Source organism: Cololabis saira, chromosome 3 (assembly GCF_033807715.1).
Source record: "Cololabis saira isolate AMF1-May2022 chromosome 3, fColSai1.1, whole genome shotgun sequence".
NCBI lineage: Eukaryota > Metazoa > Chordata > Actinopteri > Beloniformes > Belonidae > Cololabis > Cololabis saira.
Genome location: NC_084589.1, coordinates 49,720,987 through 49,739,961, shown reverse-complemented (window position 1 = coordinate 49,739,961; position 18,975 = coordinate 49,720,987). Strand labels below are relative to the sequence as shown.

The 18,975-nt window shown below is 45.0% G+C and overlaps 2 protein-coding genes across 2 annotated transcripts in view; one reads left to right on the top strand and one right to left on the bottom strand.

Annotated features, from left to right (window-relative positions):
• The window catches only part of LOC133440750 (zinc finger protein 585A-like), a 99,094-nt gene that overhangs the window by 49,181 nt on the left and 30,938 nt on the right, over nucleotides 1-18,975 (top strand). The window lies entirely within an intron of this gene.
• LOC133440442 (uncharacterized) lies at nucleotides 1,755-13,590 on the bottom strand. Its single transcript, XM_061717701.1, has 2 exons — nucleotides 12,827-13,590; nucleotides 1,755-1,868 (listed from the first exon to the last, which is right to left on the bottom strand). The coding sequence occupies exons 1-2, from the start codon at nucleotides 13,499-13,501 to the stop codon at nucleotides 1,821-1,823; spliced, it is 723 nt and encodes a 240-aa protein (XP_061573685.1). The 5' UTR covers nucleotides 13,502-13,590; the 3' UTR covers nucleotides 1,755-1,820.

Sequence of the window (18,975 nt, the reverse complement as noted above, 5' to 3'; positions counted from 1 at the left end):
ACACACACACACACACACACACACACACACATATAGCCACTTAGTCACATACATATACATAAACATACATAGCCACACAAACATATACATACACACACACACACAGCCACAAAGACATGTACACACACACACACACACACACACACACACACACACACACACACACACACACACACACACACACACACGCATGATCATACACACACACACACACACACACACACACACACACACACACACACACACACACACACACACATAGACATACACACTGGCTTGTTCACCTGCATGCTGGCTCTCTAGTTTTTGGGGTTATGTAGCGGTAGCTTAGCTCAGACTGCGATCAGATCTCAAGATTTGCGTCGATTGCTGTTCATGTTTTGGTCGGCTCCGTGCCGGTTTCGTGTCCTGTTTGTGTTTTTTTTGTTGCAGATTTCCAGTGCTTGACGTGTGTTTCTGTGTGTTCCTGCTTCCTGGGGTCCGTTTCACAAAGCAGGTTTAGTGAAAACTCTGAGTCTGTTGACCCTGAAATGAGGGAAACTCTGAGTTTTCCGTTTCACAAAGGGAGGTAACTCAAACCAGAGAAAGAGAGGTAACTCTAGCCTGTTTCACAAAGAGAGGTAACTTAAGCTCTCGGTCAGTTACCGTAGTAACAGACGCTCTGAATCTAACCTGGTCGGGACCAGGTTTATATGAATGAACCTGGAGTTTCTCTCTGTCTCCTCCCTCAGTGGCGTCAATTCAGCCAATGGGTCTTTACGCAATACACATCCGTTTTCTGCACCACGGACAGCAAGCGGCAGAGTTAGAGAGCAGAAAAGGCTTATCTAACAAACGCAATTTAACTCGTTCACTTTATTCATTATGTCAGTGCAAGAATATCACAGGGACATCAGATTTTAACTTCAAACAGTTAAAGTCCAAATGCAAAAAGGAGAGCGAGAAAAAGTCAAATATTTCCCTTAAACAGATGTATAGAGGATTTATCTTACTTTGAGATGAACTTGCATAATTAATCCATCAGTGGCTAACAGCCTCGTTAATATCTTCTGGACCCATCACTTGTCTTCTTTCTTTTTTAAATTGCGTGGTTGTCTGCTTCCTTTTCATTTTTGTAAGTTAGTAACACTGCAGAGCGCTGCGTTCCATTTGTCCTCGGAAGTGGGAATTTCCCAGTTCCCAGTCGGATTTTTCAACTGGAACGCCTCTCGAAGTGGGATTTCCTACTGGGAAAGTGGGAGAAGCTTCACCACCCCCGAGTTACCATTCAAAGATGGCTGCCATTCCCAGTTCCCAGTTCCGATATCCGAGGTAAATGGAACGCAGCATTAAAACGAGATTGATAGCGTCGCGACCACTGTCGTCAGGGATGCTGGGACATTTCAAGATATGAGGGGGGTACAAGTGTTGGGAAAGATAATACCTACTGAAATCCATCATGTTGTTCTGATATGCATTTGTAGTTATTTTATATGTATTAAGTAATAGAAAAAATCAATACAAATAGACACAGAGTAATTCCATAAATGTATTTAAAAAAATAAAACATTTACATTTTCCCCTGAAGCCGAGGTGTGGCAGCTGCCGTACCCAATTGACGGCCCTGATCTATTCTAAATGACAATAAAATTTCATTTTTTTTTTCCAAAATATGCTCTCATACTCACCATACGCACGTATTAACACTTCTAACTCCAGTGGCGTGAAGTATGTGGATCTTCAGACGCAAACTGATTGTAACGAAACAGCTTCGGTGATGATACGCTGGCTGTGTGTATACTGGCCTAATCCTCCTGTCAGAGAAGACGCAGCAACTTCTCTCATTTAGATGAATTTATTCTCCTTTTGTAAAGCGTGGTTTGTGATGTCTGCAATAGACAACAACAATAATAAACAACATACAGTGGCGCTGGCAGCAGAATGACATCAATTACAATATACATGAATGACATGTAATACTATAAATGACCAGCAGGGGTCAATGTCGGACCACTAAACGAAGCCACGGCTCGGCGCAACAGGCAGGTCACGTGACCGAGCTAAACTTAGACTGCCCCGTCGGCTACCAGTCCGGTGCATTTCACACTATCACTAACATAACAGCCTTCATGAAATAAATGATGGAAGAAGGAAATAAACGTATGGTAAATAACCAAGAGACAGGTCTGGTTGTCCATGTTTCATGGGGCTCGGTAAGAATGCTAAGCGTTAGCAACGAACGGGCTAACAAACAAACAGGCTTATTACTCAAATAATATTAACAGCTTTCGTCACATGAGATATAAATAATATCAGGTTATCAGGTAACTTACATCATCACCGACGCACACTGTTGAACAAAGAATAAAGATGCTGAAGAAACGCTCGGTAGAAGATTAATGAACTAATTGAAAATAGTTTCATTCAACACACTGCGCATGCGCAAACAGTCCACCGGTCTCTGCATGAAGCAACTCGCTGTGAAGTCTACTCCGCACAGCAGGGAATTCAGAACAGCCGCCCCCACATTCAGTCCTGAATGTGTAGAAGGAGCACAAGTCCCTGCTGTCGTTAAGAGTTCTTGGAGTCCTCGTTGTGCTCGGGCATCTTGGGAAGAGGTTCCAGCTTGGTAACTGGACGAGTGTAGACTGCCCCCTTGATGTTGACATCCACTGAACGAACTGTCCCATCATCACTGGGGTGAACTTTGATGACCTTTCCTATGGGCCAGAGTGCTCTAGGAAGCTGGGGATCCACTACCATGACTACTTGGTCTTCAGTGAGGTCAACAGTAGGTGTCCTCCACTTCTGGCGGCGCTGAAGATCGGGAAGGTACTGGCGGGTGAATTGACTCCAGAACCGGTCTGCCAGGACCTGACTATGTCTCCAATGGCGGCGGCCTAGAAGTTCACTGGAACCATATACAGCTTGGGGAAGCGATGCGTCATGCCGCCCCATCAGCAGCAAGTTAGGCGTTACAGGATCGGGATCGGCCAGGTCAGAAGAGGTGTATCCCAGAGGCTTTGAGTTAAGTATACCCTCTACCTCAACGAGGACGGTTGACAATACCTCCTCTGATACGACTTGATCTCGTAGCACAACTTGGAGGGAGGCTTTAACTGACCTCACCTCCCTCTCCCAAGCGCCACCGAAATGGGGTGAAAGAGGAGGATTGAATTTGAATGCGATGCTTTGGCCAGCCAATTGTTGCTTCAGTGATGGATTAAGACCTTCCAGTGATTCTCTGAGCTCTCGCTCTCCTCCCCGGAAGTTGGTGCCTCGGTCACATAAGATCTCGTAGGGTTTGCCTCGTCTTGAGATAAATCGGCGCAAGGCCAGTAAGAATGAGTCTGTGTCCATGTGTGGCAGAAGATCAAGATGGACACATCTTGAGGTAAGACATTTAAATATAACGCCCCACCGTTTCTCGTTTCGTCTTCCGATTTTCACTGTATAAGGCCCGAAACAATCGACCCCAGTAGACCAGAATGGGGGTTTGTTGATCCGGAGACGTGCAGCAGGCAGGTCGGCCATCTTTGGTGTCACAGGGGTGCTCCGCCACGAACAGCATTCTGGACAGTGTTTCTGGTGTTTCTTAATTACTTGTCGACCACGTGGGATCCAGTAATTCCTCCGGATCTCGGCAAAGACTCTCTCAGGACCGGCGTGATGCAGACGGTTGTCATAATCCTTCACTAAGAGTTGTGTGATCGGATGATCAGGACTGATGACAACAGGGTGAAGGTTATCCGCGATCAGACTCTCTGCTTTGCGTAGTCGACCACCAACTCGAATGAGGCCTAATAGTTGATCGTATTCAGGGCTGAGAGTACTTAAACGGCTGCCTGAACGGACTGGTTTACCCTGTTTAAGAGCCTTTAGTTCTTCTGGGAAGCTCTCGGATTGTATCCTTCTCAGCAGAGTAGTCTCCATCTCAATACGGTCGGCAGCAGACATAGCTGGAGCAGCCGCCCCATGAAGGGTCTGATATGTGGCTTCCAGTAGTTCAGTCCATGTATTGTATTTAGCAGCATCAGGCTTGTCACTTCCAGCAATAGAGATGTGACCACAGAAGGCTTGAGCTCTTAACTCATCAGATTCCTCTACGTACACTGAGGGGTTCACTGGCCAATGATCTGAAGACTGGTACAGGAACGAAGGTCCTTGACCCCAACGGTTTGGCTGGGACAATTCGAGGAGAGTCTTCCCACGAGTGAGGTCATCTGCGGGGTTCAAGTCTGTGTTGATGTATCTCCATGATCTGGGACTGGTAAGGTCCAGTATTTCGGTGACTCTTGTACCAACGAATACTTTGTACTGGTTGGACTCTGACTGTATCCAACTCAGCACGGTTGTTGAGTCAGACCACAGCACAACAGATTGGATGGACAAAGTCAGTTCAGTCTGTAACACTTTGGCCAGCTGGGCTCCTGTAAGTGCAGCACATAATTCCAGGCGGGGCATCGTCTGTTGTCGTTTGGGCGCGACCCGCGACCTAGCTATAAGAAATGACACGGTGATATGTCCCTTTGAATCCTCCACTCGTAGGTAGGCAACTGATCCGTACGCCTTCTCCGAGGCATCACAAAAGATGTGAATCTGCCTCACTGACAAATCGTTGTCGCTGGCTTCTGGGACATAACAACGGGGAAGAACTATGTTCTGCAACTGAGGGAGCTCACTTTCCCATGCCTGCCACACCGGAAGTAGTTCGTCTGCGATGGGCTCGTCCCACTGTCTTTCTGTAGCCCACAGAGCCTGGACCAAGACTTTGGCTCGGGTAGTGAAGGGGATTATATATCCGAGCGGGTCGTATTGAGAGGCGAGCACCCTATATACGTTCCGCATGGTGGGCTGTGTCGGTGACACAGGCTGACATTTATAACCCAGTGTGTCTGTCATACAATGCCAAACCAGGCCAAGAGTGGACTCCTTTGGTTCAGCTCCTTCAGCTGTTAGCCACAGTTCAGATGTCGTCGATCGCGCCTCAGTTGGGAGGTGAGAAATTACCTCTGTCCTGTTAGATGCCCACTGCCTTATCTCAAATCCACCTTCAGCTAGGAGGGCTCTTAGGCGATCGAGAAGATCCTTTGCCTGCTGTGATGAGCGGAAAGATTTCAGACAGTTATCCACATAGAATGAGGTAATTACCGTGTCTAGCAGGTCTTCATTCCCCCTCTGGTGATCACGAACATGGCGTTGCACAGCATATATGGCACAACATGGACTGCAAACTGCACCAAATGGCAGGACTCGCCATTCGTAAATGTCAGGTGATCTGTCTCTGTTCATGTCCCGCCAGAGGAAGCGGAGAAGTGGGCGGTCCTCAGGGAGGAGTCTGATCTGGTGGAACATAGCCTTTATATCTCCGCTCATAGCGACCACATGCTCTCGAAACCGGAGAAGAACACCCAGTAGCGACGGTCCGAGAGAAGGCCCTGGTAACAGGTCATCATTCAGGGCACTCTGCTGGAAACGAAAGGAGCAATTGAACACCACTCTTGCCTTTCCGTTGTGATGTACTAGATGATGTGGGATGTACCAGGATTCAGCAGAACGACTGGCCTCCTCACTGGTAATTCGCTCAGCATACCCCGCATCCACCAGCTTGTGTATTTCCTGGTTGTAAACTTTAGTAAGCTCAGGATTGGTGGACAGACGGCGCTCTGTAGAGCGGAGGAGGGGCATCACAGTGGCAGGTGATGCGTAAGGCAGAGCACCTTTCGTCTTCCGAATGAGGGGCGTTGCGTATCTTAAGATACCGTCCACTATTACAGTGGTACTCTTCTCTTCAAGCATGTTGAGGGCTGCTTGGTCTTGTTTGGATCGTGTCACCTCCCTTTCGCTTTTATATGGCAAAACGTCGAGCTGCCACAACCGCTGAACATCTCTGTGTAGATCAGAACAAGGTGCATCAACTGACAGGTGAAGGAAGGAACTCTCACCTGCTGGATGTTGAAGAAAGTTGGTGGGTCCCTGCACTGCCCAGCCGAGTCGGGTGCAGGCTGCTACTGGTGCTCCTATAGGTCCTGCACGTACTGGATGGATCGGAGTTATTAAATGAGGGTGGTCAGATCCAATCAGTAGCGTTGGCTGCACCTTAGTGAATGTGTGTAGGGGGACTCCTTTCAGGTGGTTGTATTTCCTCGCCAGCTTGTCTCCTGGACATGACTGCGTAGCCAGTTGGAGTTCAGTCGCAGTGAAAGCTTGGCTGATGGAGTGATAGGTGCGTGGCTGTGTATTAGCAGACACCTCAAATGACACTGCCATTCCCTCGAGCTTCAGCACATCCTGTCTAATGGTCTTTAGTTTGAGTGACTCTACTTCTCTGCATAACCCCAAGTGTTTGACCGCAGCAGTCAAAATCACAGTGCGCTCAGTAGTCCAGTCATTATATGAAAAAACCTAGGACAAATTGCAACAGTAGCAAACTCAACTGATTTTGTATCCTCATTATGTCCTTAGTGAGGGAAAAAAAGTCCCAAGGAATCCCATCATGGGAAAGTTTTGAAAACGACCTATATATATTCATATCAAAAAATGCCTGTTATAACATAGTTGTGAATGGGGTTCAAAATTTTACTTTTAGATATCACTATAAAAACTCACAGGCTGATTACACACACAAAGACAAGGAAAAAAGTCAATAACAACTTCATTGAATTATTCTGTTTACTCATGCAAATCACACATTATCTTATTTGATATGCACCAATTAGCATACACGCCAGAACTAATCAAAACATTTTTTTTTTTTTCCCTTGTCTGCACACATATTAATGATTGATACCATGACGGTAGAAACCAAAAGTATATATATGTGCATTATTACTATATTTAATATATATACATACGCATACATATGCGTACACATACATAAATATACACATACAAACCCAGTGATTTTTTTGTTTTTGTTTTTGGGGGGGGGGGGGGGGGGGGGTGGGTGACGACATCCACTGCCAATCCAGGAAGCAGGAACACACGGAGACACACGTCAAGCACTGGAAATCTGCAACAAAAAACCACAAACAAAGCACGAAACCGGCACGGAGCCAACCAAAACAATAACAGCAATCGACGTAAATCTTGAGATCTGATCGCAGTCTGAGCTAAGCTACCGCTACCGCTACCTAAACCCAAAAACTAGAGAGCCAGCATGCAGGTGAACAAGCCAGTGTGTATGTCTATGTATATGATCATGTGTGTGTGTGTGTGTGTGTGTGTGTGTGTGTGTGTGTGTGTGTGTGTGTGTGTGTGTGTGTGTGTGTGTGTGTGTGTGTGTAATAAACCAAACAAAGTTCCACCTGAAGTGTATCTATAGTGGGGGAGGGGGGGGAGCAACCCCGCCACCCGCGAGACCAGAGGCCGACACGGAAGAGCCCGGAACCCAGGCCACCGGCAGCCCCACAGAGGGGAGAAGCGGGAGGGAGGCAACCCACCGCCTGCGATGCCGCGGGCGGGGCCCCCACGGCGCGGGAAGAAGCAGCCAGGGATCCCGCGGCGGCGGGCCGCGACCCAGGCCACCCGGTCCGGGCCGGACACGCGGCCAGGAGGCCCTCACCTTTCAGGCCAACGACCCCCACCCGGCAGGGGGCCAGCCTGCCCGGAGAGACAGAGCCGCCCCGGCCGCCGACTCGGGCAGGCGCACCCGCCCCCCACGAAAGTGGCCCCCCAAGACCAGAGGGGCGCCCCGCCGCAGAGGCAGCGGGGGGGACCGGAGACGGGTCCGGAGAGAGGGAACCCCACAACAAGGCGACACCCGTGCAGGCCCGACAACGGAGGGCCCCAGACCCAGGCATCCCATTCATTCATCCATTCACCTATCCGATATCTATACTAATAATAATATGATATACTATACATAATAATAATACTAATAATAATAATAATAATAACCATCTTTGTATAATATAATATTGATAAATTATTCTAATCAAAACATTTGATAAAGACATTTTTTTCTTCTTGGAATATTAGTAGATAGGCTCTGTGGAGCTCAGTCCACGAGGATGGGGCTCAAGGGTTTATGTCCGTGGGGATAGGTCCATGGAGATGGGGGCTCTGGTGTCTTGGCAGGGCAGGAGATAAGGCTGAGGGATGAACAGGAGACGGTTAGTAAGGACAGAGAAAAAAATAAGGTAAAGTACAAAAATGGCTAGGTCAAATAATGAAATCACTTACACAATACAACACTACACAATCTAATCTTCATCCTCATCACAGGCCATCTGTTTTGAGTTCATGCAGCTGGATCCTCTGCAGTGTCCACAGGCCGGACTGCACTCCATGGTGTTTCTTTTGCAACTGCATTTTAGGGTGCTGCAGTCAGACTGGCAGTTGCATCTTATGACCCTCAAGAGCTTCTCAGGTGCAGGGGGTAGGGTGGTCTTGACTGGCACAAATCCCTCGCCAGACTTGAGCCAACCCCAGTCCGTCGGACTACGTTCGTCTGTAAGAAAAGATGCACTTTGTCATTCATCATGAGTATTTGGTACTGTCCGAGCAGGAATGAGACACAAGATTATTGTTATATTGACACACTTAAATGTAGGTATCTACATGATCAGTGCAAGAACAGTAAAAATGCAAATGTACCGGAGGCTGATGCCTTCCATTCCTGTACTTGTAGGTACACTCTCAGGCTGTGGTATTTTGCTGCCCCTGATGTAGGTGGTAAGGCCTGTGGCTCAAGATGAGTGGAGCTTGATGCCACTTTCTCACAGAACCGATGGTATCGGAGGGAGTCCAGGGTGTCTGCTGGCTTGCCATTGTACAGTATCACCAAGGCTTTCTCTCCTGCCCTTGCTACATCATCTTTAGAAGATGAACTGTCAAAGAAGACGTTGGCTTGCTCTCGAAACAGGGCACTCTCTTTGAATTTTTTTAAGGAGGTTCCCTTCCCGACCCCATGAAGACGAGATGTTGTGTCACATCCGAAAACTGCATGTAAGAACAAGATGTGCTTACATATATCTGGGCCGAGCAGTCGTTTTGTGGCCTTGATGTTCCACATGTGGGTCTTTTTTGTGTTCTGTCTTGTTTCAGAACAGAAGAATAGATCACAAGACTTCAGACTGGCATGGTGGCATAGAAGCACCAACAGGTCTGTGTCATCTCCTATGAGCACGGTCTTGTTGGTGGTAGCACACTGCACAGCTTTCTGCACAATCAGCAGGTCAGCATCTCCTGAGGCATGGTAGGTTTCACAGTTTGCCTTCTGTAGCTCTGCACTTAGCATGAAAATGAAATTCTGCTCGTTATCTCTGTTGGTCAAGAACTCGTCTTTCTTCATGGTAAGTGTCATATCAGCTGTAAATGTCACTATGGCTCCGATCCTTCCTTTAGAACGTCTCTGGTGTGTCATATCCTTTGTGTTGTTAGATCAATATCCATCAAACACCACTACGGCCTTTCCATACTTCTTTACCACATACTGTGTGTATTGGTGGAATATGTATGTGTAAGTGGATCCAATGGACCACGGGATACGTTGTAGGAGTGCTCCCCCATCCAGGACGTACTGGCTGCCATCAACCACATTGTCTGCTGGAACATCTGGCCCAACGTGTTTCCTGATGGCATCAGCAAGGGCAGGCTTTTTTGCTTCTCGAAGGAGCAGAGAGGAATCAAAAAGAGCTGGCGGATAGCTACAGAGCTCATACTTCAGGGCTGACTCCAGTTCATCACACTTCTGTGCCACTATCTTCTTCTTCTGTGCGCATCAGTCTCCGGAAGAGGAGCTGCGGATCAACTTGGATTTGATCTCCATCTATTTTTACAAATGACTTCATGCCGAGAGTGACAGCTTGATCTTTCCTCTTGAAAGTGTACTCTGCAGGTGTGTGACCATCCATAGAGCTCAGGATTGATGTGCCGACAGCCTGTGCAGTATCTACATTGACAATGGAAAGGGCATGCTCTCCAGTGGCTATATTGCGAAGACTTGGGTCCTTGTCAAAGGGATTTCGCTCCTGTAGATATGCGAGAACGCTCAGTGTATCCTTCCAGTCACGGGCTTGCCTTGCTTCGGTCATGTCTCAGTTCTGCTCTCCAGTATTAAAGTTGACCCCTGTGAGTGCTTCCATTGCCTGGTTGACTTCTGCACAGGCAGGCATGGAAAGCAGCCACAGCAGACGTTGTTGCTCAGTCACCCCTCGCCCCCGGGTAAGCCCACCACTGGTTTTCATACTTCTCATCAGAACCTGCTCGATGACAAGGTCAGCTGAGAGACCTGCCCACAAGCGATCACTCCGCCGGATGACATGGAACCCTTCTTCGAAGTGTTGATGTACATCTGGATGTTCAGTCCTGAGGTTGAGCATCTGCTGAAGATAAAGTCTGGCAGATTTGGTGTACAAGTTATGTCCTGATGCTGCCAGATAAGGGAGCATGTCCTGTATAGCCTGCAAATATAAAGATCAGTTTCCGGTGCATTCTGCACAGATGTACTTTCGCAGGATGTCTTGCATATCCATGTATTGACACCAGAGGGCTGAAGTTCTGGAGGTCATCTTGGTGGACGTGATGTGCTTCTTAAGGCAGTCTTTGATCCTGACTAGAACATCAGACTGAGAGGCCTCTTCAGAAGATATAGTCCCATCCATTACTTGCTCATAGATCTCCATAGCTTTGTCTAGGTCAGTAACACTGCTCACATCAGTCACCTGAGGATTTGTATCCATCGATGTGGCAGAGTCTCCCTCCACTCTGTTGTCTGGAACTCCAGTTTTCGTTGGTAGATGGACATTGAACATATCGGCCAGCATCAGTCCATTCAAGGCTGCATCAACGATTGAGTGTCCACGAACCGCTCGTGCAACAGCCTTGCCAGACATCATGTGGATCACAGCGTTTGGAGCGTAGATCAACTCCAGCACTTCTTGGAGGCCAGATGAGGCCATCAGGTGTCCGATGCAACCGAGGAAGCTCATCTCTGCATGGAAGCCACCCAAACGTAAGACTATTTGTCTCAGTTCACTGTCCTTGGGTTGGGAGTTGACAATCCCAAGGGCCTTCCACCAGAGTGGCTGATCAAAGGTGATTATCGGAGTGACGTTGTGACGTCTCGCATGGTCACAAATATAGGTCAGAGTGGAGAAGATGCATGTGCTATCCCCAGGATTCAGATCAATCATGGGCAGGAACATAACGCTCGACTTGCCGGGATGATCACCATTAGCTATTGTCAGTGGAAGCTTTCCCCACAATTACAGAAAACAGAAACAACACTAGCATTCAGCCCTGAGTCCGGTTACCCATATAGGGTTTAAGTGGTTAATGTAACATTTACTACAAGTCAAGAGAGTCAAGAGTCAAGAGTGATACTGACACAGTTCAGTACACACAGTCATCAACATTATTTAAGCTATTCTGTACATTGCAATAACTATCACAGTAATGTTAGCTAGCATGGTTAATAGCTAACTGACTAAATCTTATATTAAACAATACTTTGAAATGTTCACATCTATAATGCTTATTATATGTTACTTGATGTATATATATATATTTTTTTTTTACCTGCAAGGGTCTCTGACTTTAGAGGAAATGGATACATATTTTAAAGCTGTTGGGATGGTTTACATGTCAGCCATCTTGATCTTGTTATGTTGCAGTTGCAATGGCAAGAACGCTCAGTGTATCCTTCCAGTCACGGGCTTGCCTTGCTTCGGTCATGTCTCGGTTCTGCTCTCCAGTATTAAAGTTGACCCCTGTGAGTGCTTTCATTGCCTGGTTGACTTCTGCACAGGCAGGCATGGAAAGCAGCCACAGCCATAAAGTAATACAGTACTGTGTGAAACAAAGTATATAATTCCTGTGTATAGTAAATTTAAAATGAAAGGAAAATCTACATCTGATTATTATCTTTATTTTTGAGAGTTAATGTTACCTCACATCTATACCTCTGCAGCTTTTCCGATGGTGGTGAGAGTGAATGTAATAATTAACATTCCTATCATTAGTTTATATTGATGACCATTTTTGGGTTCATAAAATTTCCAGTAAAGCTGCACAAATGAATAGCTTACATCTGGGCTCATTGGATGCACAAGAGTCTCAGCTGTCAAGAAATACCAATTTATGCAATGACATTCCTGACTCCCAGTGTGCAGAAATGGGCAAATACACAGTTTTTGTAATTGGCGGAAATTACATATTTGTACAGCATGCAAAACACTACATGATTCTTGCACAAAACTACACGGGCTTAACATAAATTTGGTATGTCTGTATAGGGGAGGCTTGTAGGTACCCATGTAACCCATTTCCATTAACATATATTGAGGTAGAAGGCCAAGGGACCATTTGAAAAATGGTGATGGCCATATTTCCCTCCCCAAAAAAATCGTCTTAACTTTGAATAATTAGGTATGTAGCCCCCTTTCCAATGAGGTAACATGACATGGTTGGTCTCATTGGAAACCTGAGGTTGTCTAGAATCAAATGGTATCTTTACTTTTGAGCTACCTCAAAATTTGAACGCGTCACAATCTCTGAAAGACAGTGTCGTCAGTGATCCTGCCAGCAATCACGTAGGTGTCATAGGGGTAACAAAACATTGAAAAAAAACACATTTCCCATGATGGGATTCCTTGGGACTTTTTTTCTCTCACTAAAGACATATTGAGGATACAAAATCAGTTGAGTTTGCTACTGTTGCAATTTGTCCTAGGTTTAGCCTAATTCTGGCCTATAATGACTGGACTACAGATCCGTCATCTAGAACTGCATATGTATTTAACGTTCTCTTGCCATAGCGGAGCAGCACTGGTACCACCTTTAACATGACGCGCCCTGAATGGCTAGCATGGTCAAGATACACTGCATTAGTCGGGGTACTGACCGTGAGGATGTTTAGCTGCGGGTCTTGGGCCACAACTTCATGGAGTATCGGCAAGTGTTGTTTGTTACACATGGAGCAGAGTTTCTTCAGGGTGCAGCTCTCGGGTGAGTGGCCACGCCCACATCTCCAACATTTTCCTTTGTCTTTAATCCAGGCAGCTTTCTCCTCAGTTGTCATTCTTTCAAACTCAGGGCAGCCGTTGAGGTAATGATCCTGGGTAGTCCTGCAATATGGACAATAGGGCTTAAAGCGCTCCCTCCCTTTAACCGTGGGCTGATCTTTCTTTGCGCCTGGCTGGAGGTTGGTCCGTTGTTGCTGCAGAGAGGTCTGCTGATGCTTGACCGTTGTAGAGTCGCTGCTGAAGTAAACAGAGGCTGGTTTGACCCACTGTGATCTACCTGCTTTATTCTCTCTCTGTGCCATACGACTGGATTCAGCTGGGTTTGATTCCGCTGCACGTCGAGACACCTGGAACACCTGAACTTTCCTATCCAGCCATTCAGCGAGGTCAGGTAAGGTGTACGTCTGGTCGCTCCCACTGCAGATGATCCTCCTTTTAATACAGAATTCAGCAAAACTATCCCTGTAATTACCTGGCAGTTTACCGAGGAGGGTGTCTACGTGGGAGCCGCACCGCAGCTCAGACTGAGCGGGACCGTCCATGCGACTTAGCATCCCCACCAGTGTGTTTACAGCTGAGGAGAAATCTTCGAAAGCCTTTGTGTCACCAGGTTTCACGGGAGGAGAGTTCAATATAGTCTTTAATTCTCCCTGAACCAGCTGTCTTGGCTGCCCATATCGTTGCTGCAGAGCATCCATTGCAGTAGTATATGGTGTGGGGTCATATATGTATCTCTTTGCCATTTGATAGGCGCTAGGCAGTTTGAGATGATCAAGTAATACTTGGTATTTATAGTCCTCAGTTAAGTGTCTGTGTGGACCAAGTAAACTATCTAGTCCCCTTTTCAACATGATGAAATCACTCTCCCGTCCAGAACTGAAGAGAGGCAGCTTGGGCTTCGGAATGCCATACGACGCAGCAATAGCCATTTCTGTCATGGTGAGTGTTGCAGGATTGTTATAAGAAGAGATATATCCTGGTGCTGTAGGTGGGGCAACCATGGGTGTAAGCTGTGGGTGTTGTGCAGCTGACTGAAGACCAGACTGGTATGGCTGTGGTTGAGATACAGAGGGATATACAGTCTGTGGATGTGAATAGGCTGCTCCTGGATAAGTAGGTGACTGATAAGGAGGAACAGAACGAGAGTTTGGTCTTATCCCTTGTTGGTTTGATGAAGCAGGTTGAAATCCTAGCGATAGTCCAGGTTGAGGAGTAGTCTGATGCTGGACATATTGAGGATAACTCTGATGTTGTGCCGCTGTGGGGAAGGGCTGTGACGTGCCTGGAGATGGTGGAGGTGGAAGCTGGGCTTGCTGAGGTGTATACAAGGCAGGCGCAGGTGCAGGCTGATGTAGCAGAAATGCTGTTGGTGGTGCCAGTTGAGCTGGTTGGTGCCCTAGCTGGATATCTTGACCTACATGTTGGACAGGTGAATATGGTCGCTGGGCAACTGGGGTGTGGTGAGCAGACTGAACTGCAGGCAGCTGTGGAGACTCTGGCACAGGTCCAGTTAGGGTAGCTGAATGATGAGCAGACTCACTGAGATCTAGCGGTTGCGCTGCTACCTGGACGGATGGCTGTGGAGCTCTGGGGGCCTGAGTTGTTGAGCTGAGTTCTCCCTGCTGTATGGGCTGTGTTGTAGGTGGGTGAGGCTCACTGTTGTCGAAGAGCCGACAATATTCTCCATCAGCGGATCTCCAACTCATCTGATTATCCATAAAGGGGGGTGCTCTGGGTCCTATCACTTCGCTGTGATGAATATAAGGAAGGCTCGAGCTCCGGAGAGGATATGATAAGTTGGATAGAGGCTGCTGAGGGTGAGCTTTACCTTTAACACTGTCCATGGAAGACTGTAGCTGCTTCATCTGCCTAATCATGTCTTTCATGCGGGCTTCCATCCCTTCCAGTCTCAAATCTTCTGACCCAGGGAGGACAGTATGGTCTGGAGGTCCTTCCCGGTGCGCTTCTATTATTTGGTGTGTTGTATCCCGTCTATGTGGATAGCCCGGGTTATCAACGACAAAGTCATGTAGGTGCCTGGGGAGTTGGTGTGACCGACTTGGGCGGGACCCAACTGTAGGTTCTTCATCTGCATGGTTTCTGGAAGTTGCCATGGCGCAGTTATACACACAGATCCGGCTCGAAGGACCACTTGTAACGAAACAGCTTCGGTGATGATACGCTGGCTGTGTGTATACTGGCCTAATCCTCCTGTCAGAGAAGACGCAGCAACTTCTCTCATTTAGATGAATTTATTCTCCTTTTGTAAAGCGTGGTTTGTGATGTCTGCAATAGACAACAACAATAATAAACAACATACAGTGGCGCTGGCAGCAGAATGACATCAATTACAATATACATGAATGACATGTAATACTATAAATTGACCCCAGCAGGGGTCAATGTCGGACCACTAAACGAAGCCACGGCTCGGCGCAACAGGCAGGTCACGTGACCGAGCTAAACTTAGACTGCCCCGTCGGCTACCAGTCCGGTGCATTTCACACTATCACTAACATAACAGCCTTCATGAAATAAATGATGGAAGAAGGAAATAAACGTATGGTAAATAACCAAGAGACAGGTCTGGTTGTCCATGTTTCATGGGGCTCGGTAAGAATGCTAAGCGTTAGCAACGAACGGGCTAACAAACAAACAGGCTTATTACTCAAATAATATTAACAGCTTTCGTCACATGAGATATAAATAATATCAGGTTATCAGGTAACTTACATCATCACCGACGCACACTGTTGAACAAAGAATAAAGATGCTGAAGAAACGCTCGGTAGAAGATTAATGAACTAATTGAAAATAGTTTCATTCAACACACTGCGCATGCGCAAACAGTCCACCGGTCTCTGCATGAAGCAACTCGCTGTGAAGTCTACTCCGCACAGCAGGGAATTCAGAACACTGATGTTTCCTCAAAGGGATTTTGTAAATTGAAATGATAAATAAAGTTAAAAAGAAAAAAAAAGAAAATGTATGTCGCTCTTTTGTGTCGCCGGTTGCCATGGTGAATCCTTGTATCAGCGCTCTACTGATGATGGCTTTTGATTTCCCTCACGCACAAGCTTAACTCCAGCTGAAACTACTTAGAGTTGAGTAAATTACCTCAAATCCGCTGTTCTGGAACCGAAAACCCAGAGTTTCCGATCTCAGAGTAGATCAACTAAGAGTTCAGGATTAGACTCAGAGTTTGTTGAACCTGCTTTGTGAAACGGACCCCTGGATTGGCCGTGGATGTCGTCATGAAGAATCGTCATGAATTGACTGAAAAAAATGTTTAGTGAACTTATTATTATTTTGAGTTGTGGAGATTAATGATATGAGGAAATTTTTCTAAATGCCTAAAACTTAATTAGAATTTAAGATAAATGTATAAGAATTTGAATAAATGCGAGGTCAATTTTTTTAAGATCTTAAAATTGAAATAAGTATAATTTTGAAAAATAATTTAGATTTCTATAAAAGAAAATACAAAATCATGACCTCAGTTTTTATTTTCATTAATCCTTTTATGATTCTACACATTTACCATAATGTCAAATGTAAAATTTAGACCAGTATCTACTTTATCTACTACTTTGAGAGATGGTGCATCACAGCTGAAAAATTTTGTAATTGGAATTAAGTGATTATTTTTATTTATTTAAAAATAAAATACTGAATTATTTTATTTTTTAACCACACATTTGCAATAAATAATGGGGGAGGGACATGAATTCCTTCATGAATAAGGACTAAAAATAATGTTAAAGGTATTTGAAATATATTGAACGATGCCATTAGGAAAAGTTCAAGACAGACTAATTATCCACAATATTTAACCAATAATGAAGTCATTAATGATATGAATGAGGTGGTTAATAATTTTAACAGGTATTTTGTGAGTGTTGGACCAAAGCTGGCAGAAAAATGTGTGATCCTGGATCAGCTGATGGATGGAAGGAAACATTAATAAGTAGAAATCCAGATTCAATGTTTCTCACAGCTGTGGAGGAGAGAGAAATCATAGATATTGTAAGTAAATGTAAAAACAAGGTGTCAACTGACTGTGGTGATATGACAATAGTCAAAAAGGTTATTGATGGATTGTTAACTGACATACAGCTGTAATCAGTCACTCAGAACTGGGACATTTCCAAAAACAAATGAAAACTGCAAAAGTCATCCCACTGTACAGAACTGGAGACAGACACCAATTCACTAATTACAGGCCTGATTCTTTACTCCCAACATTTTCTAAGATCTTAGAAAAAGTATTTATTTACAGGTTGGACAAATTAATGCCAATCAAAAGGCCACGCCCCTAATTACGCATTAAACTTCTTGCTTTATATAATTCCAACCTGCCACAATACGAGGAAAAAGAGGCTTCAAACCCCTGCAGAAAACCTGTGGGTGATTCATGCATGAATGAACCGTCATTCTGAGTTTGGGGGTTAGTTTGGGATCTTTATTCCCTCTAGTGGTTAAATGTTGGAAACTGCAGCTTTAAATGTGTCTTGTATATCTATATATTTCACACCAAAATCATGTTAATTGATCCTCATTTCCTTCCCTGTGTTCCCTCTGGTCGTACCATCCGAAGTTTACCTTCCCTCTGACTTAACTTACTTTTTTATTTTAATGCCAAACGGTGACTCATGAGTCCTGCATGTGCACGTCAATAATAAATCCACCGACTGGAAGCGCTGAACTAAACTAAGTTGGATATTTAAATGTTTTAATGTCTCAAAGACTTACCATGTGTATTATTTTGAAGCCCATTGCAATAAAAGTTTCTTAACAACATAAATGTTTTATGACAAATAATAAAGAACACATGAATTAAAAAATGTTTTATTTTAAATATTGATATTAACAATCAGAAGCTTATCATATAAATTGCGTCAGCTCTCATTGTGTCGTAAAAAATAAAACTCTTTCTAAACCTTCTTGCTTGTGTTGTTTTCTCAGATGTAAATCACTTTGGATAAAAGCGTCTGCTAAATGACAGAAGTCGTAGTAAACCAGTGATGAAAAGAATGTTGTATGCATTTTGTTCTAATTACTTTGGTTGGTAAATGAAATACTGACTGTAACTGCGAGAAGGAACTATGTCATTTGTTCAGACTCCACTGCAGCCCTTCAGAGTTTGACTTCAAATAAAACAATAAGAGAAGATCTAGTGTTGGAAATATTAATGGTGTTGTGGAGGTTATACAGAACTGGAATTACTGTGCAGTTTTGTTGGGTTCCTGCCCACATGGGTGTTGATGGCAATGAGAAAGCAGACAATATTGCTAAAAGAGCATTGAAATTGAGTAGTGAGGTAATTATGGAAATTCCTTTTGGTAAAGGTGAAGCAAAATCATGAATTAGAAAGGCAGTGAGGGATTCATGGCAGAAGGTGTGGGACAACGGTGTAAAAGGGAGACATTTTTATAACATACAGAAGTCAATTAACGTGAAGGTTTTCAAAGGAAAGTGTAGGAGAGAGGAAGTCATCATTTCTAGATTAAGATTAGGTCATACTAGTTTAAAATCAACTCTGTATTTAATGTCAAAGTCCGTGTGTGATAAATGTGATGAGTGTGATGTCACAGAGAATGTAGAGCATGTGATTCTTAAATGTGGCAAGTATGAGGTAGAAAGGAACGCTTTAAGAGACAGGATGTACGAGCTGGGACGGGAATGGAGTTTAGTAGGTTATTAGGGAGGAGTGAGGTGATGAGGGATTGTTATAAGGAAATCCTTGTCTTTCTTAAAGATGCAGGGATAGATAATACGATTTAAATGGGGTTATCTTATTTTATTTAGGTATTTCCTTTTTCCCCCTTTAAGTTAGACTGTAACCTGGGCCCGGTTTTTCAAAAGGTTTAATCCGGATCAAATTGATCCGGATTTAGTAACCCTTTTTTTTGCTATCCAGGATCACGTAATCCAGTTTACTTTTGAGCCGGTTTTTCAAAGCAACATCGGATTGGATCAATCTGATCCGGATAGAAACTTTTCAGGATCACCAAATCTGGATAACCAG

Bases quoted from the DNA above. Each gene is read 5' to 3' on its own strand.
- LOC133440442 (XM_061717701.1), bottom strand. From the start codon at position 13,501: ATGCTAAGTCGCATGGACGGTCCCGCTCAGTCTGAGCTGCGGTGCGGC. The intron at 1,869-12,826 runs GTCAGTACCCCG...TGTCTATTGCAG, and splicing joins CGCAGCTAAACATCCTCACG to ACATCACAAACCACGCTTTA.